General features: G+C 47.3%; 1 protein-coding gene across 2 annotated transcripts; it reads right to left on the reverse strand.

The window, feature by feature from the left end:
- Positions 1-1,112: 1,112 nt before the first annotated feature.
- LOC310667743 (cyclin-dependent kinase 4 inhibitor B-like) lies at positions 1,113-21,861 on the reverse strand. 2 transcript variants are annotated; one of them, XM_083420652.1, is made up of 3 exons: positions 21,734-21,861; positions 20,059-21,171; positions 1,113-1,502 (listed from the first exon to the last, which is right to left on the reverse strand). In XM_083420652.1, the coding sequence occupies exons 2-3, from the start codon at positions 20,599-20,601 to the stop codon at positions 1,230-1,232; spliced, it is 816 nt and encodes a 271-aa protein (XP_083276778.1). In that variant the 5' UTR covers positions 20,602-21,171; positions 21,734-21,861; the 3' UTR covers positions 1,113-1,229. The 2 variants fall into 2 exon arrangements, with proteins under 2 accessions (XP_083276778.1, XP_083276779.1); XM_083420653.1 differs by lacking the exons at positions 20,059-21,171; positions 21,734-21,861 and adding an exon at positions 7,329-7,527.
- Positions 21,862-22,790: the final 929 nt, after the last annotated feature.

Genomic DNA, 22,790 nt, shown 5'->3' on the forward strand with positions numbered 1-22,790 from the left:
AAAATTACGGTAAATAAAGAGGAAATAGCATGCACGCCACAGTCATAATTCAGAAATGCGCATTGAAACCATTTATTTCAATAGAAATTTTAGGTGCGCGTAGTTTTGTATGTGGCCTCTATTTTGACTAAGGTCAGCACAGTTAGCAGCCTTTGGCCCATGCGAGCAGAGAGGGGAGAGCGACACGTGTTAAATATGTATCACTCTACTGGGATAGGAAAAATGGACAGTGGTGGTCAGTGGTGCCTCTTAAAGAAAGGCTTTCTGGGAGAAGCTATATTCTAAATAAATCCTCTCTAATTTTATTTACGTACTTAAGATGATTTCTAAACCGCTTGTGCAAAGAGCTCTCTAAGCCGCCTACAGATAAATTTGTAGATGAAATCCAAAAGGTAATGTTCCCACCAGAACTACCTGCAGGATTCGAACTCCCCGCCGCCTGGATTTCCGCTCCGTCTAATCATGATCTGGACCTTGGAAGTCCAGACAATGAGATCCTCTCTACTAAGATGCTTATTCCCAGATAAGCGTGTTTTGCATTGCTGGATCCTATACATGTCTACTCACAAGTAAGGCCCTTCGACTGCCAATGGGAGTTTGCTCGCCCCTGGATGCTTATGGGGTTGCAATGTTACAAACTCTACTTTCCGCAATTCAAATCCGCATCAGGCTTGATGTGGAGAACAAACGTCTTATTCCAACTGAGTTATTTTAAGTATTATAAACTCCTCCTTTTTCCTGGAACTCTTTTTTGTGTGTGTGCCCTGCATCGCAACTGCAGGCACAAAGGACAGCAAATGAACAGTGTGAGCCTGATCCTCCCCCCCCAAAAAAAATATTTGGCAGCGTTTAAAGAGTGGGGGGATCCTCTCTACATGTGTGTCTTGCTCTGAAACAGGCATTGGGAACAGTAGACCCTCCTGCTGTTGCTGAGAAAGAAAGAAAGAAAGAAAGAAAGAAAGAAAGAAAGAAAGAAAGAAAGAAGGAAGGAAGGAAGGAAGGAAGGAAGGAAGGAAGGAAGGAAGGAAGGAAAAAAGAAAAGAAGGAAGGAAAAAAGAAAAGAAGGAAGGAAGGAAGGAAGGAAGGAAGGAAGGAAGGAAGGAAGGGACAACTTACTGCAAAAAAAAAAGTTTATTTTTTGGCAAAGAAGACCCATGCAAAATAATGCAAGGGAGAAGTGCTACCATAAGCATAAGCAGCATTGACCATAGCATTAGATCGTTGCTGGATTATCTCCAGGATTCCCCGATTGCCAGCCGGGCCAGATAACGCACGACGTGGCAGTGCCCATTCTCTTCAGCCACGTCAACCGGGAGGCGCCCTCTGCGGTCGGGCAGGTCGAGTCGCGCTCCGCCTGAGCGCAGCACGCGCAGCGTGTCCAGGAAGCCTTCCCGGGCTGCGTCGTGCGCGGGGCAGGAGCCAGTGGAGGGATCGGGCACGTTGGGATCTGCTCCCCATCGAAGCAGCAGCTCGGCCATGCGCGGGTCCCCCATCCTCATGACCTGGAAGGCAAAGGAGAAGAGATGTGCCGTCAGTCAGGCGCCAGCGCCGCGCTCCGCCTAGGATTGCCACTAGCTGCGTGGTCCGATTCTACGTATTCCATTTTCGGTGTTCTGAATTAAAGAGGAGGTACCCCCACAACCGGGAAGGGGAAGAAATGGAGGCAGTGAGAGATTTTACTTTCTTGGGCTCCATGATCACTGCAGATGGTGACAGCAGCCACAAAATTAAAAGATGCCTGCTTCTTGGGAGAAAAGCAATGACAAACCTGTGGGATGTAAAACTCAGGAGCAGTCAATGACAACATTCCTAGAGTGTACATGTTAGAACATGGGGAGGGATGTCTGTCTAGCAAGCAGGTAAACTTCCTGGGGATGGACTTCCTCCGCATGTGACCAGAGGTGGGTGTGGCCTCGCCTGTGCAGGTAAATGATAAAAGCACAGGGCAGGCAGCCATATCTCTCTCTCTGCCATCTTCCTTCGATAAGGAAACATCTAAGGATGCTCTCTTGGCTCTCAGCCAAGAGAGGAGATAAGGACTATCTTGCTACAAGATAGATTCTGAATGTATGTAACCTTTTTAAAGCTGTCTGCCTTCTGGGATCACATTGTGAACAGAACGTGAGTAAAGTCTTTTATACTTTTATGAAGACTGTGTCGTGTCTTGTATTTTAAGAGGGAACAAAAGGGGAAATTACCAGAGGTTCTAGCGAACCTGTGCAAGCGTTACCGTTGTGAAATTAAAGGGGAATGTCTATAAACTCTGCTGATATTTTGGGAACTTGTTAGCACAAGTTGGATAAGGATATAATTAGGCAATATATCCTCTCCTGCACCCCAGAACATTCCCACAAAACCTAGACAGCATCTTAAAAAGCAGAGACATCACCTAGTTTGACTTCATGCCTGGATGCACACTGCATTCTCTCTCAAGACAGATAGATGCCAACAAACAACCTTTAGTACATTTATTTCCTCTTGTTTAGCAAATAATGCAGGTGAAAGATTTTACTTTCTTGGGCTCCATGATCACTGCAGATGGTAACAGCAGTCACGAAATTAAAAGACGCCTGCTTGTGGGGAGAAAAGTGATGACAAACCTAGACAGCATCTTAAAAAGCAGAGACATCACCTTGCCAACAAAGGACCGTATAGTTCAAGCTATGGTTTTCCCAGTAGTGATGTATGGAAGTGAGAGCTGGACCATAAAGAAGGCTGATCGCCGAAGAATTGATGCTTTTGAATTCTGGTGCTGGAGGAGACTCTTGAGAGTCCCATGGACTGAAAGATCAAACCTCTCCATTCTGAAGGAAATCAGCCCTGAGTGCTCACTGGAAGGACAGATCCTGAAGCTGAGGCTCCAATACTCCATGCGTGGGACCTCTTGTTTCCCCTCCCCCACCGCCCCAGCCAGCCATAAATACAGTAAACGTTTATGTGATGCTGACACAAAAGCTTTCCTGATATACTATGTACAGGAATGAAATTTTAATTCCTTCACCTTTCCTCCCCTCTTCTCTTTTCCCTCAAGCTCATATGGCCTGTAACAGGAATATCTCACTATGAATATGACTAATTTGTTTGAATCAGTCTCTGAAAACAAAGACTCTGTATGTTCTATTTTGACCCAAGAAAACAATTTAATAAAAACATATTATATATGTGTGTGTGTGTGTGTTCTTATATATGTATATGTATAAAATATAAATATATATATTTTATATATTTATATATGTTTATACACACACACACACACAGTGTGTATGTGTGTGTATGATTTTATTAAATGTTTTTCTTGGGTCACGATAGAACACACACGCGCACGCACACACGCACACACACACATATATATATGAGAAGGTCACTGGGGGACCTTCAGCCAGTCACTCCCTCTCAACCTAACCTACCTCGCAGGGAGGAGATGTACTCCACCCTTGAGGTCCTTTGAGGAAAGTTGGGGTGTAAATGTAAATTGTGGGAGTGGGGATTATCGGTTTGGTTTTGTTCTTATTTTTATTGTGTACTTTGTGGTTTTTAATATTGTAATTTTGTGTTGTGAACTGCCCTGAGATCTACGGATGAAGAGTGGTATAATAATAATAATAATAATAATAATAATAATAATAATAATAATAATAATAATAGAAAACCACTCTCCAAATAAGCCTCATTAAGCAGAAAGGCAAGTGTATACTAGTTCAATGAGATTTACCGCAGAATCCCAACCAGGTCTACTCAGAATCCTATTAAATTCAGTGGGACTTATTCCCAGGTCTGTAAGGGCAGGATTGCAACCTTAAATTTCAATAATCTTTTTTTTTATATGATATTTTATTGGGTTTTACAATAGGCAAACAAAAAACAAAAAAAACACCATACGACAAACCAAAAAAAACAGAAAAGAAAATACAACAACATATAAACACCAAACAACAGAAAATACAAAAAGGAAAAAATAAAAATATTAAAGACAATTTTTTGTCTCCTTATATTCTTTGCATTAACTTGTTTCTGCGACTTCCCCAGACCTCCCTTCTCTGTATTCCAGATCATATATTCTGTCAGCAAATTCCTTCCCTCTGTCATATTTTAATTTCATCATTATCATAGTGTCTTAAATTTCAATAATCTTTTGGCATAGAAATATATATATATATATTAAATGTCCTGTAGCACCTTAAAGACCAACTAAGTTTGTTCTTGGTATGAGCTTTCGTGTGCATGCCCACTTCTTCAGATGCACTGAAACAGAAGTCACCAGACCTTTATATATAGTGAGAGGGTGGGGAGAGGTATTATTCAGAAGGGAATGGGTGATTGGCTGATAGGTGTGGTAGACCTGTTGACATTTTTAAATATTTTTAAAATATATTTCTACTGCGTCAGACCAACACGGCCACCTACCTGAATCTTTTGACATAGGTACTTCGGGGAGGAGGGAGTAGAGACCTAGCGAGTCTTACTTCTAAGTGGACAGGCTCAGGACATAGCTGTCAACTTTTCCCTTTTCTTGCGAGGAATCCTATTCGGAATAAGGGAATTTCCCTTTAAAAAAGGGGAAAGTTGACAGCTATGGCTCTCAACTTTAGCGCAACCTTAGATGGAGCACTGTCAAAAAGAACAAATGCCCAGTTCCATTTGATAATTCTGAAAGCACCGCGTGTCTCTTACGGTAGTAATTTTGGTATCTCACTTGTACTAACTGGATAATCAAACTGAAATCAAGAAACAACATCCATCCACCGCTGTCTCTCCGTTGTGTCAATCGGGGAAACCTCAGTGGGCGATTCGACTGCCGTCGGAGTCGAGGAGGCTTAAGATCGCTCAGCTGTAGAGCAGCTTCTGCCGACCCTTTCCCCGTACCTCTAAATAAGTAACACATTTTTTTTTAATTATTATTATTATTATTATTATTATTATTAAAAAAAAGTTATAATACGAAATAATTGACTTAGGAGGGGTTTCAGTTAGTGGGACTTTATTAACGCGAGAATCTCAACGTTAGATTGAGTAGATTTATTGATGTCAAGCCTCCGTTTTACACCCTCCTTCGCAAAGGAATCGAACTGAAAACCACAATTGAATTCAGATGGATTGTGATGAGGAGCGGGGGAGCAATTTGCCCTGCAAGGGTCGCTGTTTTGAGAAGGAAACGGAGGGTGCTGGTCTTGCTCACTGCTGGGAACGCGCCTAGGCGCTGGTCCATCCTCCGTCAAACCTCTGGTCCATCTAGCGAAGCCTTTCTTTACACTGACCTGGCATGATCGTGATCTACCGGTAGATCCTGGTAGATCTTTGGCCCCTCAGTGATCTCCCCACCACCAATAAAAATAGGGGGGGAACTTGGGCTTCCTAACAAAAGCTCAACAACTTTGGTCCTCTGTCAGGTTTTTTATACAGTGGTACGTGTGCGTGCGTGTGTGCATGTGTTTGTAAGCTACAATTACAGTGGTACCTCGGGTTAAGTACTTAATTCGTTCCGGAGGTCCGTACTTAACCTGAAACTGTTCTTAACCTGAAGCACCACTTTAGCTAATGGGACCTCCCGCTGCCGCCGCGCGATTTCTGTTCTCATCCTCAAGCAAAGTTCTTAACCTGAAGCACTATTTCTGGGTTAGCGGAGTCTGTAACCTGAAGCTTATGTAACCCGAGGTACCACTGTACTGTGAGCAGATCGCAGTGTATTTGGAGTCGGCTCTCCAGGGTTTGAGCCAGCGATTTCTCCAGGACCGTCAACCCCGCCACGCAAATATTGTGCTGTACCACCGAGGGACACTCTTTCTGCATACTGAGACACATGCTGATGGGACTATATGGTCGAACTTTTATCAGATTTGAAAGACGGAAACAGTTGTGGGATACATTCGGCAACGCCGGTAGCTATATCATTCCAAGAACGGTTAGGAGCAAAAATGAAAATAAAAATCGGAAAATAATTTACAGCCCTGCCCAAGCCTAGCCATATCTTCTCAGAAATACTTGAGTTCCATATAATTTGACCTGCACTGTCCTACTCACGAGTAAGTACCATTAAATTCAATAGGGCTGACTCCCAGCTACGGGCTCGCGTTGTTAAAGGTGTCTTTTTAAAAAACAAAAATAACAAAAAATCGAGAAAAATATCATTCATAGCGCATGCCTATCCATGTCTACTCAGAAGCAAGTGCTACCGAATTCAGTAGGGTCCTACTTCCAGCTAAGTGCGCACAGGATTGCAGCCTAAGAATCAGCTCTTCTGTGCAAAGCGTTGATCGAGAGCTAGACACCCCCTTCCCCTTTCTGGTTATAATGTTTTTTAGGAGCATTTCCGGTTTCTGATTATTATTATAAAGGAAATATAATATATACTTTTCTCCAGTGCTTAAACCTCGCGGGCATTCTTGCGCCTCAGAGGCTCCCCACCCTTTAATTTTATTTTTGCAAAAGTGTCTGTTCCTCCTCCAACAAATTAATACAGAAATCAGCTTTGCAAAAAAATAGGTTTCACACAAATTCCTGGGTGTTTCTAACAGTCGCCATCCACAGAGAAGCCAGCCATTTTGGGAGGTGGGCAAGAGCATTTTGCTGCGATGTAGAATAATGCAGATTAAAATGGAGGTCCGTCGGGACCGCTGCGAGGCAACCCGAATTGCTCAAAGGCGCGATCGCCTCACGTTTGCGACCGGAGTTTGACGCTCCATTCACGCCGGCAGTTAAGAAATTCTATTTATTTCCTGGGTACGTGCCCTCCCCGGAAAGCCACGTGCTGAAGACCAATGTAAATTAGAGAAAGCGCACGTCCTAAACGACTGCTTGATAGAATATGATAATTGCTATTTAATATGGGCATTCGTTGAGGAGGAGAGGATATCTCTCGCCAGAAACGAAAGCAGATATATAACTTTGAAAAGGGAGGAATCCCTTGAAGCGGAAATATATTTCAGAAGGTGCTTAGCAGAGCTAGGCTACTCAGAAACGTTATAGGAGTGTGCGTGCGGGCGCGTGTGCAAACCCTTCTGCAGACGGAGAACAATGGTGCGAAAGAGAAGAGAAATCCTTTTATGGGCAATTTCCTAAATCTGTCCCCTTGACAACGACAAAGAAAGTTTATTTGTCCTGTTCTCCAAAATCTTTCTTGACAGCAGCAGAGGTAAGCTCACAGATTCCCCCCCCCCCCCGATTCTCTCGCTCTCCTATTACCGACCCATCCCCCGGGGTTCCATTGCAACGTTTCCAAGCGCGCTTTGCGCGCCAGATGCGTGCCCGCACTTAGGACGGAAAGCCGCGGTTTGAGCACCTTTTTTTCCTTTTATTGTCAAACAGGCAGCCCGTTCCGCCCTGACCGCTACCTGGATCGCGCTCCTGCCGAAGCAGTTCAGGCCATTGGGGTCCGCTCCCGCGTCCAGCAGCCTGCGCGCTTCAGCCAAGTTCCCTTCGGCGGCCGCGCGAGTGAGCGCGTTGGCTTGCTGCGTCCCCATCCCGAGTGCGCCACGCGTGTCCACGAGGCAGGCAGACGCGATGCGGTCCCACCTCGATCGCGCGCGGCTGCCGTGCGCGCACTGCTGACCCAATTGGGTGCAGGAACTAAAGTCAGCGCCCGCCCCGTCCCGGACAACAAATGACAGGCGCACTTTGAGCGAGAGCGGGGCGGGGCTCTTGGCCCTGCTTGGCCCGCACCGAGCCTGCAGAGCTCTGCTCTAGGGCGGAAGGGGGAGGCGGGCGGCATTGCAAAGCTGTTTTTTTTTTCAGAGAGAGTTACTGGGTCATCTCGCCTGAGCTTAAATGTTAACACACGTTACATGAGCGATCGGACGGTTAGATTTACTATAGTGGCAAGCTGTAGTGAGGCGCGGTAATGCAAGGAGACTTTTTAAAAGTCTCCTTGCATTGCCGCGCCTAGATTGCTGTCTCTAGATGCCTAGATGCATTGGAGCGAGGGGGAATGCTTTGTGGATATGGGTTGACTTAGATGAGATCAGCTCGAAAAGCGCACGTGGCCTTTCCGGTGGATAAAAGAGAAGTCTCGATTCATTCTCTGCCCAGAGCCCGTTCACTTGCAAATAATTCTCCCTGAACAGGGCTGCAGGCTTTCACCTCTCTCCTTCTGCAACCCTTCCAGACCTTAAAGAAACTGCGGGATGGCTGTATGGATGGACTCGCGAGCAAGATTTGAACTATGAGCCGCAGAAGGAATGAGAGATTAAAGTATTGTTGTCATGCTATAAAAGATAGAAAAGAAACACCACGGAAAACGGGGTGGGAAGCCCACGAAACAGAAAGAAAAATTATTATGTATTGGAGTGTACCGTATATCATAGAATCATAGATTTGTGGAATAGGAAGGAACCCTGAGGATCATCTAGTCCAACCCTTTGCAAGGCAGGAATATGCAGCTGTCCCATACGGGATCGAACCTGCAAACTTGACGTCATCAGCACCGCGCTTTAACCAACTGAGCTAACAAGAGGATCATATGTTAAACTTTTGAAAATTTAATAAAATATAATTTTAAAAAAGAATTGCACAATGTAGATGATAGATAGATAGATAGATAGATATAGAGATGATAGAAGATAGATAGATAGATAGATAGATAGATGCCAGGGGTGGGGATCAAGTTATGAATGAAAGTCGCACTCTCCCCTACTCCCTTCCTCTTCCTCCCCCCAGAAGTGTTGAGCCTCTAGCCGCTCATTGGTAAAGCAAAGCCATTTTAGACACAAGACATCTTATAGTCTCATGCACTTGGACCCAAGTCTTAGAACTGGGAGTCCTTGCCCCGGAGAGCTCCCTCAAAATGAAGCAGCGGCCTAAATCTTTGTGCTTGCTTGCGCAGAAGCAAGTTCAATGAGGCTTACTCTCAGATCATATACAGGTTATGCAGCTCATATAAAGAGCCATATTCCTTTGCCGTCAGTTTCTCTCCCGCCCCCCTTATAATGATTTTATGTTTAAATGATTTCTTCTGTTCTAAAGGAATGTAGTTTACCACCCTGGGGAAGTACTGGGTGAAGGGCTGGACTATAAATCTAAATAATAACAGCACCATGCATAGAACTGAGAACCTCAGAAAAAGAACATCCTATATATAGTTCTATGCGCGATGATGGAGGAAATCTCACGGAAGCAGGCAGCGAGATTTGCTTTCCAATCAACCAGACGCCTAAGAGCCACAGGAAGGCGCCTGAACTGAACTCGGCGATATTTACTCCGAAGTAAACTTGCTTAGCAGGCCGAGGATGGGCAGCCTTTGACCCTGAAGGTGTACCGCCCCCCTCCCCAGTCCCTTGGTCATGCTGGATGAGTCCAGACAAATCTGGAAGGGCGCCGTCCCTCATCCTGGGAACTTCAGCCTGCAAATATGCCCAGAACCCAAGCCCTGATGCGCACAGGTGGCGGCCGCTCAGGTTTCCATGGAGCTCAACGGGACTGTTTTTTCTCTCTCTCCACGAGCGTGCCTATCCCCTCTCTCTAAATCTCCCACTACTCTTTCCACACTGCGCCCACATTTGCTTTCCTCCCTCCTTTCTTCGACGGCTGGGGGCGTGGAGAGCTTCTAGGTTGAGGAAAAGAAGCCACTCCACGAAACCACGTTGAATCCCAGCTTCGGAGAACGCCAGGATATAATGACTACTGCTGCTAATGTGTATTTGTATGTACCACTTGACCGCTGCTTTTCACCCTAGCCTACCCCGCAGGGTTTTTTGCGGATAAAATGGGACAAAGACCAAGGGCGACTGCTAGAGAGCTCCATTATTAGGGTCCGCAAAATGAGTCAGAAGTCCCCATGTTCTCAGTGGCTTTCCCTAGTTTTCTCTCTCTCTCTTTTTAAATGTCTCTCCAAGGCTTCCTTGTGGTAAATGCATCTCCAGGCTTCTCCACACGCTGAGTGATTTCAAAGCAACTTCCTTAGGCTGAATGCTATACGCACTTACCTGGGAGTAAGTCCCATTGAGCACAGTGGAGCTTAGTTCTGAGTAGAGGTGTATAAAATCGCGCTGTGAGTTCAATGAGCAGGGTGGCTTCGCTGGAGCTCCTTTCTTGAAGAGCAGAGGGAAAGCCGAGGGATTTGCTGACGAACGGCGACAGAACAGGCTTTGCTTCAGCAGCCCAAGTGATGAGACAAGATTTCATCGCCCAACATGTGGTCCCGTGTGCTAGAGACCGATTAGGGTGAAATGTACCTCCCTTTTGCATTTTTGCTAAAATAAATCTGATTGCCTGACTTTTTCGTTGTTTAGCTTTAGGCTGAAGGGGGGATTCCAAAGTTTTGTTTGTGTTTACTTATTTAATCCCAAATTTTGGATTGCTTTCCATAAAACACCTAGGCGCGTTTTGAGGGGTGATATGATAACCATCTCCAAAAACCTGAAGGGCTGTCAGATCGTGGATGACGGAGAAAGTTTGTTTTCTGGTGCTCAGGTGGGTAGCAATGGATTCAAATTACAATAAAGGTAATTCTAGCTAATTTTAATTTGGTGACGAAATTAAAAGACGCCTGCTTTTTGGGAGAAAAGCAATGACAAACCTAGACAGCATCTTAAAAAGCAGAGACATCACCTTGCCGACAAAGGTCCGTATAGTTAAAGCTATGGTTTTCCCAGTACTTATGTATGGAAGTGAGAGCTGGACGAAGAATTGATGCTTTTGAATTCTGGTGCTGGAGGAGACTCTTGAGAGTCCCATGGATTGCAAGAAGATCAAACCTATGCATTCTGAAGGAAATCAGCCCAGAGTGCTCACTGGAAGGACAGATCTTGAAGCTGAGGCTCCAATACTTTGGCCACCTCATGAGAAGAGAAGACTCCCTGGAAAAGACCCTGATGTTGGGGAAGAGAAGGGGACGACAGAGGACGAGATGGTTGGACAGTGTTCTCGAAGCTACCAGCATGAGTTTGACCAAACTGCGGGAGGCAGTGGAAGACAGGAGTGCCTGGCGTGCTCTGGTCCATGGGGTCACGAAGAGTCGGACACGACTAAACGACTAAACAACAACAATTCTACCTAAACATCTGGAAGAACCTTTTGACAGTAAGGGCTGTTGGAGAGCGGGACGGACTTCCTCCGAAGGTGGTGGACTCTCCTTCATCGGATTGTTTTTAAACAGGGGCTGGAGGGCTCTCTGCATTTCAGATAGTTGGGTTATATGACCCTCAGAGTCCTTTCCAACCTTACACTTCTCTGGTTCTGTGAATTCACACACAAATTTCAAGCGTGATAGAAGGAATCGCACTTTTTAACCTCTGAGAAGCTCCTACGTATTAAAATTTTTGCTTTGCGAACATTTCTGGGAATTGGGCGAGGGGGGGGGGGAGAGCAGGGAGGTGATGAATTATAAACCATGCAGTTTCTCAAAACTGCCCCGAAGTAAAATGAATTGTCTACTCTGCCACACATATTTGGTACACCCAAAGTAAACTTGCAAAGTTCTTAGCCGACAGTAAAAAAAAAAAATGATTTGTCCTCGTTAATTTAGCATTCTTTGATCAAAAAGTTGCATTAGAAATACGTTGCCACCATCCTTCAGCTGCAAAGATCTTCTGTGGAAAAGAATCTAGAGTTCGCTTTCGGGCTAATGCGGCGTTCACGCGTTTTGTTAATACTCTTAAATCAGTAATTCCCAAACTTGGCTTGTCCCACACTGGTGTGTCTGCAAGAGAACTGTGTAGTGTGTTGTTGTGACAGAAGGATCCTGTAGCTTTTTCCCCAAGTAGGCCTATATTAAGAGTACAAAATACCTTTCGAAATCGTGATCTCCTGCGGCGTCTGGACAGCTCCCACCCTCCTGCTGCAGCCTCGAAGGCGGAATCATTCAGGACTTTGCAGGGGCTCCACGTGGAGAGGAGGGTGAGGGGAGAGGAGGAGGGTCACATCCATTGACAGGCGGATCACAGGTCTTGGGCATAACCGGGGGTGCAAGGGGCAGCTGCCCGCCCCCCGCCCCAAATCAAGTAAGTAAATAAAAATACTTAACTCACTGACCGATTGCATCGTAGATAACTCGGTTCTGCCCCACCCCCCAACATAAAGCCTGCCCCCTTAAAATAAATCCTGGCTACGCCCATGTCATTGGACCTGTGGCTTGGGTTATCCAAGGGATAGAGTGGTACCTTGGGATACAGACGCTTCAGGTTACAGACGCTTTAAGTTACAGACTCCGCTAACCTAGAAATAGTACCCCAGGTTAAGAACTTTGCTTCAGGATGAGAACAGAAATCGCGCGGCGGCAGCGGTAGGCCCCTTTAGCTAAAGTGGTATCTCAGGTTAAGAACAGTTTCAGGTTAAGAATGGACCTCCAGAACGAATTAAGTTCTTAACCCGAGGTACCACTGTACTTGTAGCTTACAAACACATGCACACACGCACAGCATAAGAGCCTGCTAGATCAGACCAATGTCCCACCCCGGCCGTTGACCAGCCAATGAGAAACCCTCAAGCAGTTTTTGAGCACCAGAGCCCTCTCCCCTCCTGTGGTTTCCAACAACTGGTCTTCTGAAGCTTTGCTGCCTCTGACGAGGGAGGCAGAGCCGAGCCATCCTGGCAGCTAGCCACCCATCGCTCTCTCCTCCCTGGGCTTGCCCATTCGTCTTTGAAAGCCATTCAAGTTGGTGGCGATCTCACGGCCTCCTGCGGGAGTCAATTCCCTAGTCGGACCGCGCGCCTTATGCGCTCCGAACCGCCCAAAATTCAGCTTCATTGCATGTCCACGAGTTCTGGTGTGAAGGAGAGAGGGAGGGGGGGAAAACCTTCCTCTTTTCCCTTTCTCCATGCCAAGTTGAACTCCATAAAACTTCTCCCTGACACCTCTCAATTGCCTTTCCTGGAAACTCAAACCGTTTCACCTCGGTTCTTAAGACGGGCGCTTCAACAGCAAGAAAAAAAGGAAAAAGCAACCCCCTCGCTCGCACCCCCCAGCCACACCCCCACACCCCACACTAATGCGGAGTTATAGGGGTGCCAACTTCAATAAAATATTGGGGGGGGGGTAAGCAGCGCCCCACATAATCAATCACATGGCACAAGGAAACTATTTGAATGGGAATGCCCATTAACAAGGGGGGTGGGCCGGCCCCCTCAAATATTTTATTGGTTTCTATGGTTAAAGCTGAGGTGGGACCCTCAAGCAGCGGCAGTTACTGGGGAATTTCCTAAGGCATCTGAAACGCTCATCTGCCAATGAGAGAGGCCCGAAAAGTCTCTTCAGCTCCCCAGAGGAAGTGGGCGTAGCCGAGGGGTGCAAGCAAATCAAGGAAATCAATAAAAAATACTTAAATCAAGTAAATCAATAAAAAAATCAAGTAAATCAATAAAAATACTTAACTGAGTTTCTGCTCCACCTACCCCGACATAAAGCCTGGCAACGCCCATACCTGCATAGGAAGAACAGGCAGGTTCTCCCAGCTAGCCAAAAGGGCACCATCCAGACACACGACAGAGGAAGCAACAAGCTTGGGGGACCCAAAAGTTTGTACAGCTACAAGCAATCAAATAATATTTTGACTGTGGGGGGACCCTCTAGCGGAATCTCCGCCGAGGAAGAAAGCACACGCTCATTGGCCACGGAATGCATTCCGCTTCTTAAACTTAAAGGGCGGGCGAGGGAAGGCAAAAAGGATGGCTGGATCAGGGGGCGGAATGGCGTGCCTTAGAAAAGGGCAGGGCTGGCTGGCTGGCTGGCACACTGAACACGAGGTGCACTTCATATTTCAAAATTTCGAGGTGGCTCCCACTCCCACTTTCGTCAGCAGTTGTAGTAAACAAAAACCAATCAATAAATGGAAGAAGAATATATGAAGAGCTGTTTAGCATCTCTAAAGTAAGAGGCATCCGCTTCCAACAGCGAATAACCCACAAATACGTCAGGGAGGCTCACTGGAAGGACAGACCCCGAAGCTGAGACTCCGAGACTTTGGCCACCTCATGAGAAGACTCCCTGGAAAAGACCCTGATGCTAGGAAAGATGGAGGGCACAAGGAGAAGGGGAGGACAGAGGACGAGATGGTTGGACAGTGTTCTCGAAGAGACCAACATGAGTTTGACCAAGCTGCGGGAGGCAGTGAACGATAGGAGTGCCTGGCGTGGTCCATGGGGTCACGAAGAGTCGGAGACGACTAAACAACAACAGGTCAGAGAAGCGATAGTCACCCTTTAGAACTAATGTCAGTGTACTGGAAGAAGCAAAGATCACCAGTGTCGAAGCAATGATTCTTCAACCTTAACTTCGTTGGACTGGTCATGTTGTGCGGATGCCTGATTATCATCTTCCAAAGCAACTACTCTATTCCAAACTTAAAAATGGAAAGCGTAATGCTGGTGGTCAACAAAAGGCATTAAAAAAAAAAAGTAGTATAAACACCAACAATTGGGAAACATAGGCCTACCAAGGAGAACAGCCTTTACCAAAGGTGTCATGGACTTTGAAGACACCCGAACTCAGGCCGGAAGGGAGAAATGTGCTAACAGGAAGGCATGCTTGGCAAATCCTCAGCAGGATCAACTCCCGCCTGGAAACCTATGTCCCACTGTAGAAGGAGGTGTGGATCCAGAACTGGCCTCCACAGTCATCTACGGACACTCTGTTAAAACCGTGTTCATGGAAGACAATCTTACTCGTCTACGAGGGATTGTCAAAGAAGAAGATCCACCCTTTGCCACTTGCGTGTGCCCTGGCAGCCCGGCAGCCTCTGAACTCTCTAAACGGAGCCATTGAGATAAACATGGCCAAGAGGCCCGTCTCCTACGAATTCGCGCCTTTCCAGTCTCAGTCCGTCTCCTCTAACCCAACCGCCATGCAGGCTTCGCCCGGCAGCGAATTCCAAAAAGGGGTTGAGCGATATGTAGTTTAGCTCCAAGGCGTCACTGGAGAGAAAGGTTTGAGTTCAAGCAGTAGGCCTCTATCAAGCAGAATGAGTTTGAGAGCTTAAAATTAAAATGGAAAAAAGAAAACGAAAGCAAAAACAAGCGCTTCCCTACACAGCCTTGGTTTCGGAGAGAGGAAAGGAAGAGTATTCTGGCATTTTATATTTTTATTTCATTAAGTCTTTTTAATTGTGGAATATTCTGAGAGCTTTTTATTATAAAACAGTATATAAATTTAAGGAAGAGCATGCAATTTGTAATAAAGAGAGAAATATTATCTTCAGGGGAGGGGGGGAAAGACGGTGACTTTGAGTCCCCCCCCACACCTTACTATCAATTTATTATCATTATCATTAAATGGGATGAACACCCAAAGAACACTCATGCCAAGTGTTTAAGCTTCCCGGGCCTACAAAAAATGGTGCTTAAAGCGACTGTAAAGATAGAGAGTTCCTGGCGCTTCAAGCTACTCAGATGGAAGAGTTTATCTGCCGTCTGCGCGCCGGTCATAGGAACGGGCCCTATTGAAATCAGTGGGGCTGCTGGGACCAGAGCGAACGCAAAGACTCTGGGAGCCGGATCCAGGCCACGTTCGCTCCGCAGTGAACGGCACTGGTTTAAAATGCCCTTCATTCGCAGCCAGGTCGCCCAGCGCCCAGCTCGTGTCGGTTTGGATCAGGGTGTAAAGGGTCAGGGCACAGGTGACAGTGATCACTGACCTATCCATGCGTGCTGGATTGCGCTTTAAATTAAAGAGGACAGACATCTGGGAACGCAGAAACTGCCTCATACAGAGTCAGGCCACTGGTCAATATATAGGTCAGTATTGCCCAACACTGACTGGCAGCAGATCTCCGGGGTTTCACCTGGCGGTGCGCGGTGTGTGTGTGTGTGTTGGAAGGAGCTCCTTTGAGGGGCGAGGGCCGCCCCTCTTCTTTGCTATTCATTGGGTGGCAAGGCGGAGGCTCATTTGATTTCACCTGATATTCCTTCTCTGAATCCCACAGCTAACGCGATTCACCTTATCGAGACTACTCTGGAGAAAGGGAGCCAGAGAGGGAAGAATTTCACAAGAACAGAGTTCTCTGCCACCTTCGCTTGAGAGTAAAATCAGCAGCCTTTGCTTTTCAGTGTATGAGAGGATTGCAGGATCCGAGACAAAGGCGGCTTCGCTGACCATCTCCTTAAGCTCACGCAGGCGCCGTTGAAATACGGCCTCTTCCTCTCTCGCCATTGACAGACGGGGAAACTGAGGCACACCGCTACAACCAGCTTAATGCATTCTAGGAGTAAATAAGTAAATTAATTAATTAAAATCCACTCCCTATGCGTTTAAGAAGGGACCCTTTCCTGTCTTTTCATAGTTTATTGTCTCGAGATTTGTTCCAGGCCACCCCTCTGGAAAACCTTGTTTTTATTTTTCATATTAAAACAATTCTAATAAAAGAAGAGCTGTGCTCCATTTTGATCCTCCTGAAGGCAAGGAGGGGGGACATCTTGCTTGCAAGAGAGGATTGCGCAACTTCCTTTTTTTAAGAATATACATATATTTATACATACAGTATGTGATAGGGGTGTTTGTTCTATCAGGAGCTCACTCGCCTACCTCGTTCAGCAACGACTTCATTTCTGAAATCTCCAAGTTCCTGTTTTCAATTCCTCTGCTAACAGGAGCAACCCTCTTAAAAATCAGGGGCAGGGCCGGCTGCCTGTGTCCCCAAACAACCCCCCATCTCCCCATCCAGGTTTCATAGAATGATTGGGTGGGGATAGGCGGGGGCTGCTAAGTCCCCTGGGTGCGCGTGATCCTGCAAAATACCTCCTGCAAGGCCACGCGCCGCCCCTCGCCTCTCACAGGCCTTATAGAGGAATGACCAGAAGGATGCGCGCAGGCGTGTTTCTTTTACCTGTGGCTCCTTCTGCATGCAGACCCGCTCCTCGCCTCCCTACACCCCAAATGCTGGGCCCCGCTCCCCGGAATTCCGACAGATTCCCGAGGCTGGCAAAGGGAGCCGCGCAGCCCTCTCCACTTGCAACGAGCCCACCTCGAGCCCCCTCCCCACCAGAGAGCGGGGTGAATGGGGTGACACTATGTTTGCTCCAAACGCGCCGCTTGCGCTCCGTGCGCGGGATGCTCTGCGCGCGCACTTTGGATCGGAACCATTAGGTCGGCCACTCCAGCTGCTCAGCAGCAGCTATACTGTTGGTTCAATTGTTGCGGGACGCAGGCGTGTGGAGCCCGGTCCTGCGCTCAGAAGTATGTTTACTCAGAAGTAAGTGCTACTGAAGTCAAAGCGGGTTTACTCCTGGGTGAGCAGCGCTAAGGCTGCAGTTTTAACTCTATTTACGTGGGAGTAAGATTGCAGCCTTACTTCTCAGGACTGCAAAGGCCCAACCCAGGCTTACGAGGGAGTAATTCTCACTGAACACTCTGGGATCGCCGCTCAGGATTGCGTCGTAAGGCGGGCAAACTGGGCGGGATCCGAAGATCCTAGTTGGGGGGGGGGCGTTAAGGATGGCCTAAATCTGTAGAGATCTGGTCTGACCAGAGCGCACCGAGCTACAGCGGATGCAAACGCATCTGGTTTGCATTCCAGCTTTTTTCTGAGGAGGTTACCATCGTCGGAATTCTGAGAAGAGACATAACTGTAACAGGAATCCAGTAGATTCCAACGGGGAAACCCAATTCCTTTACTGCAGCGAAGAATCTCGCAGCACTCTAAAATGCTTACTGCGCTCCTATGTGCTTAATCGGAAGGAAGGCCTATGGCATTCAGCAGCGCTTACTCCCGTGTAAATGCACATAGGGTTGCATGCATAGGGTACAGCGTAAGCGTGCACAGGGCTGGGGTGCAATAAACGCCTCGTAGCATGATCCGCGCAGGAAAACCCGAATGAATTCAGTACCACTTACTTCTGAGTAGATGCGCGTAGGATTGTGCCTCAAACTTGCTGCTTTGGTGACCTCTAATTCTAGTCAGAGTTGAGAAAATAACGGTTCTCCATTATAATAAAATATTTTGCAGAGGGGAGTGGGTCGAAGACAGACCATCCGCATTGCTGTTCTAAAGCGGCAATTGCCAGAAGGCGAACCAGGCAACCACAAATCAATGCAGTTATTCCAAGTTATTAGCTCAACCATTTCCCTCTTCGCTTTGCTCTTTAGCTTGCAATTTTAGCACAATGAAGTCCGTGGGAGATGCCTGTTGTTTTTTTTACTTTTATTTTTTAATATTCAAACTGGGCAAAAATGCTTAATTTTGCCTTGTCCTCGCCTCAACGGTGTAGCTCGACATGATATACTTTTGGCAGGCTCGGGCCCATAAAAACTGCCCAGAGATTCTCTGCAAGTAATGATTACAACTATTTTTTTTTTATGTGAAAGCACGAGAAAGAGAGTTTATTTAAAGTAGAATAGAGAATTCATTACTTTACGGAATTCAGGAAAGTACTTGAAAAACTACCTAAAAGGAGTGTAGCTTCAAAAACGAGGGTCGACACTGTAAAATGCATCTGCCTTTATCTATAAATCTTCCTATTGCGCAAGGAATATCTATGGTGCATATTTGAACTTAGAAATAGTTGTACAATAGTAATATATATATATATATAAATCAGTGTAAAATAACTGTGACAATTTCCTTTCAAAATATCCTGTGTTAGTGCTAAACTCTTGTCAATTAGACTCCAAGGCGTCTGTCCATCCGCGGCATTTCCCAATTTGCCTTTCTATTTTGATCCCAGAATTTCATTCTTTCGGCAATTAATTTCGGAGATCGGCTTTCCAGCGAAATAAACCTCAAAATATTGCACGTTCCTTTGTTTCGTAGAAGGAGGCCACGCTCCGAAGGAGCCCACACACACACCAGGCGAGGATAACGTTTTGCTCCCTTCTAGGAAATTAATTCGCGCAGCTAATGCCCAGAGGTCATTGGGAATAAATACTGCCCCATTAAAAAAATCATTTCTAATATTATATAGTGTCCCCCACATTGGACAATATTGAGTTTTTATTTTTCGTACAATAAGGAGTTTTGTAAAGTGAAAGTCAACATGCAATATAATGAGCTCTTTGGAAAACAAACATGCAATTGTACTTAATAGCAACAAATTTGAACAGAGGGGGTGACAAGAGTTGACATTTTCAGATCTATTCCTGGCTGAGCACCTCAAAAATGTAATTAAGATAGATACTGGATTTTGGAGAAGATTTCTCCACACACACCTCCAGCTTTGCACAGTTCAGTAACTCCCTTTTGTGCCCTCACAGCCAAATAATAAGTACTAAGTTTACAAAAAGCCCCCTAGAATATAAACGATTGTGGTTATCGCAAGAGACTAAATGTCATGGTCCCCAACCACGACTACCGATAATTTCAGAACGTGCAGTGCTGCTTTAATGTGCATAGGCCTACCTAATCTAGGAAGAGAAAACAAAGAAGCAGGCCGGATCTTCGAGGCCTATTTTTTATTTTTTTATTAATGCAATCTATTTCTTTTTGCACTGAAATATTATGCAAATTATCTGTAATCTCATTTCACTCCTTAGACAACCCTCAGGAGACTTCTCGATATGAATGTTTGGTGGTGAAAAGTGTTTTTGTGAGACTCTCCTCTCAAAATGATTTGTCCCCATTTAAGCAGCCGACCGGTTATTTGTTCTGCTTCTAATGTACAAAGATATATGCCGTTCATCTATCTTTCTGCCGTTTGTTTTACCTGCGAGTCTCATCTTTCACCGAAATGAGCCCCCCCGCCCCCCAATACATAAAACACATGGAATCTCTCATCTTTAAAGCACACAAATAAACATACTCCAGATCTCTTTCTACACATGCATACATACTCAGGGGCATCTCAAGGTAAAATTAGCCTCCAACAAAAGACAGAACGATTACGGATGAGCTGTCTGCTTCTTTCAGGACTCCAAACCAGGGACACGATGGAGTTACTTTCGAATTAAAGATGTCCGCAGTTCTAAACCTAACCAGGGTAAACAGATTCCAGGAGTTCTAAGAGAGCGCTCACCACTTGGGGGAAGAAGGGGAGACTTGGCCGATGGAAATTTCCTGGCTTTTGTTCACTAGGAAAAGGAGTTCTATAAAATAGATAGAACACACAAACAGCGAGAGAGAGGGAGGGAGAGAGAGAGAGAGCGAGATGGAGAGAGAGAGAGAGAGAGGCAGACAGGCGTCTAAACGAGATTCGCCATTCCCTTACCTGTTCCGGGCCGAGGATCCAGGCTCGGCGGGCTGGCATGGCTTCTTCCGCACGATCAGCACCAAGGAATGGTGGAGCGGCCTTCTCCTGCCCGGGTTCCTCAGGAGATCTCGGATGAGCTTCACCAGAAGGGGCTTGAGGAGACGCGGCAGCTTCTTGGGCCTGGCGCAGCGGATGGTGCATTTGACGCGGGTGCCCATCGGGCCCGTCGCTCCGAGGGCGAAGCTGCGAGGGGTCGGTTGGAAGGGAGAGCGCACGCGGATTCTCCTTGGCGCCCGGGGGTTGTGCTGGCTGCTGGCATCCGGGGGAGAAGAGCAGCGTGTGGCGACGGGGGGGGGGGGGAGGCGGAGGCGGAGAGGGAGGGTGGCTGGGGGAGGGGAGCTCCTCTCTCCAGAGCCTAATGTAAGCAGGTTCAGCTCCCTGGCACTCTGACAAGGAGGTTTCACGTTGCCCGCGTCCCCACAGGCGCAAAAAGTTACTCCCCTTCCGTTCCTCCCCTCCCGTCCCCTGTAGATGTCCTCCTGTTGGTTTGGACCACACCATATTTCAGTGAAGGGGAGGAGGAAGAGTGGAAAAAGAGCTTTAGACGGAGATCGCTCTGCACTCTCTCCCCCCATCATCATCATCATCATCACACCCCACGGCCATCCCCTTTTCTCCTCCTCCAGCCACTCTCTCTCCTCCCCTTCTGTTTCCATTCGAAACGTCAAAGAAGAAATTGCTATGTGGAAAACACGCACAACCATCTGACCCGACCGTGCAGCCAATCAGGAAGCCGCTCGGCGTTTTTGTTTGTTTTAAACGGGGCTGCAGCTGAAGCCACTTCGCTTTCGGCCCGCTGCGCTGCCGGGGAACAGGCGCGCGTGGCGCAGAGGGAGCAGGCGGCTTCTTTTCGGCCCAAACCGGTCTCCGCCGGTGAAGGGGAGGGAAGGGAAGGGAGGCGGGCCGAGAGCGGCCCTATCGGGGCAAGGCTGCGGGTAGCGGGCAGCCTGAACGGGAGAGCTCGCTTGCGCGTATCCGCTGCGCGCATTTCCGCGTTGAGGGCGGCGCTTGGAAGGGAGACGTTGCTGCTGCCAGGCGAGCGGCAGACGCGGCGCAACAGCCCACCTTTCGCTTCCCCGGGTCGGATAAGAGTGAGATCTTCTCTTGGGGTGGGGGGGCAGGGGTGCCAACTTGAATTAAACGTGGAGGGGGGGGGGAGAGCAGAAAAGTCCCGCTCCACATAATCGATCACAAGATGCAGCGCATGCACGCCATTTGAATGGCAATGCTCATCAACTTTGGGAGAGCCTCGCCACCTCAAATATGTTATGGGGGCGCAACAGGACCTCGGCCCCTAGGAGATGGCTGCTTTGGTGGTGGGTGGGGAGAGCAGGAACTGCGGAGGCGCTTGCCAAGCTGAGCTCGTCTAGCTTTCCGTTGGAAGCCGGCCTCCCCAGCTGTGTTTTTGTCTCTGGGCGTCGTCAGCTTCTGCCGGCAGAGCCCCGGGGACGTCAGCGTCCCGCTAGCCGAAACGGAAAGCGAGGGAAGCGGGCCAAGCTTTTTTCCTGTTAAAAATAAACAAAAATAAAACGATTTTTACTTGGTGCAAGGAGCCCGAGAGAGATCTCTGGTCGCCTGAAGTTCCGCCTTCTTCTCGGGAGACCTTACCTCGCCCGGGCTCTCCAAAGCACACTGTCTCCTTGCGCAGATCCGAAGGGGGACGCTGAAGGATCGCCAAGCCGTCTCGACTGCAACCTGAAGAAATCCTTCTCCGTTCTGTGTGGAGGTAAGGGACGCGAAGACGCCAGTTTAGATCCCGCAGCTCGCAAAAAAGGCCCAAGCTGTTCGTGCAAGATGGTTAGCAAGAGAGCCAGCGCATTTCCTGCTGCGCCGTGGCAGGTCCGTTTCGGTTTCGGGTGAATCTCAAGAACAGCCCCGAGAGTCGTGGAGCCCGGTGTCAGAAAAGGTTTGCTTTAGAATTAAGCGAGACTGGCAGGACCGAAGAATTTCCTGCTCCTCCTTTTTCTCGGTCTGCTATTCCCACGACAGCAGTTTGGGCGCACAAAAGAAAATATTTCAGAGCCGCTCTAAAATATTTTGCGTGCCCCAACCGCACCCCCATGAAACCTGCGGTTTGCCCGAAGCGATTATTGTTAATTCTAGTAGAATAGTATTCATTGTTAAATTGCAACAGAAACAGAAGGAAGGGTGCGATCTCCCTCACGGAGGAAACTCATTCCGTGTCTAATGGCTGAAGGGCCATTTCAGCTGCCAGCAGTAGATCCCAGGACTTAAATGATTACAAGGAGAGGGATCTGAAACACCTTCTGCTGCTCATCCCAGGTTATTTTCCTTGAGGAATAACTGTCAGTTGTCCTGTCTCTCCATTATCTATGGAATAATCTGCTTCTGCACATTGGAACTACTGGAGAGCTCGTGGGACGGACTGATTAAGAGTGTCAGAGTAGGATCTGGGAGACCAGCATTCATATGGTCACTAGGTGCCCTTGGACTAGTCACTGCTTCTCAGCCTAACCTACCTCACAGGGTTGTTGTGGGGTATAAATGAGGAGAGGAAGAACGAGGCACCACCTTGGTCTCATTGCAGAAAAACGTGCGCTATAAATGCAATAAATACATTTAATTCTGTAGGATTTAGTGAGGGTTTTTGGAGGGGAGTTATTGGGCTGTTGTTTTTGTTTTGATTATATATTTTGTGGTTTTATATTATGATTTTGTTCTGTGAATCA

This window comes from Podarcis tiliguerta (assembly GCF_965153285.1).
Source record: "Podarcis tiliguerta genome assembly, chromosome: 17".
In the NCBI taxonomy this organism is placed as follows: Eukaryota; Metazoa; Chordata; class Lepidosauria; order Squamata; family Lacertidae; genus Podarcis; species Podarcis tiliguerta.

Coding starts and splice junctions, on each gene's coding strand:
- LOC310667743 (XM_083420652.1), bottom strand. CDS start 20,601: ATGGTGTGGTCCAAACCAACAGGAGGACATCTACAGGGGACGGGAGGG. Junction 1,503..20,058: donor GGATCCTCGGCCCGGAACAG/GTAAGGGAATGG, acceptor TTTGCCTTCCAG/GTCATGAGGATGGGGGACCC.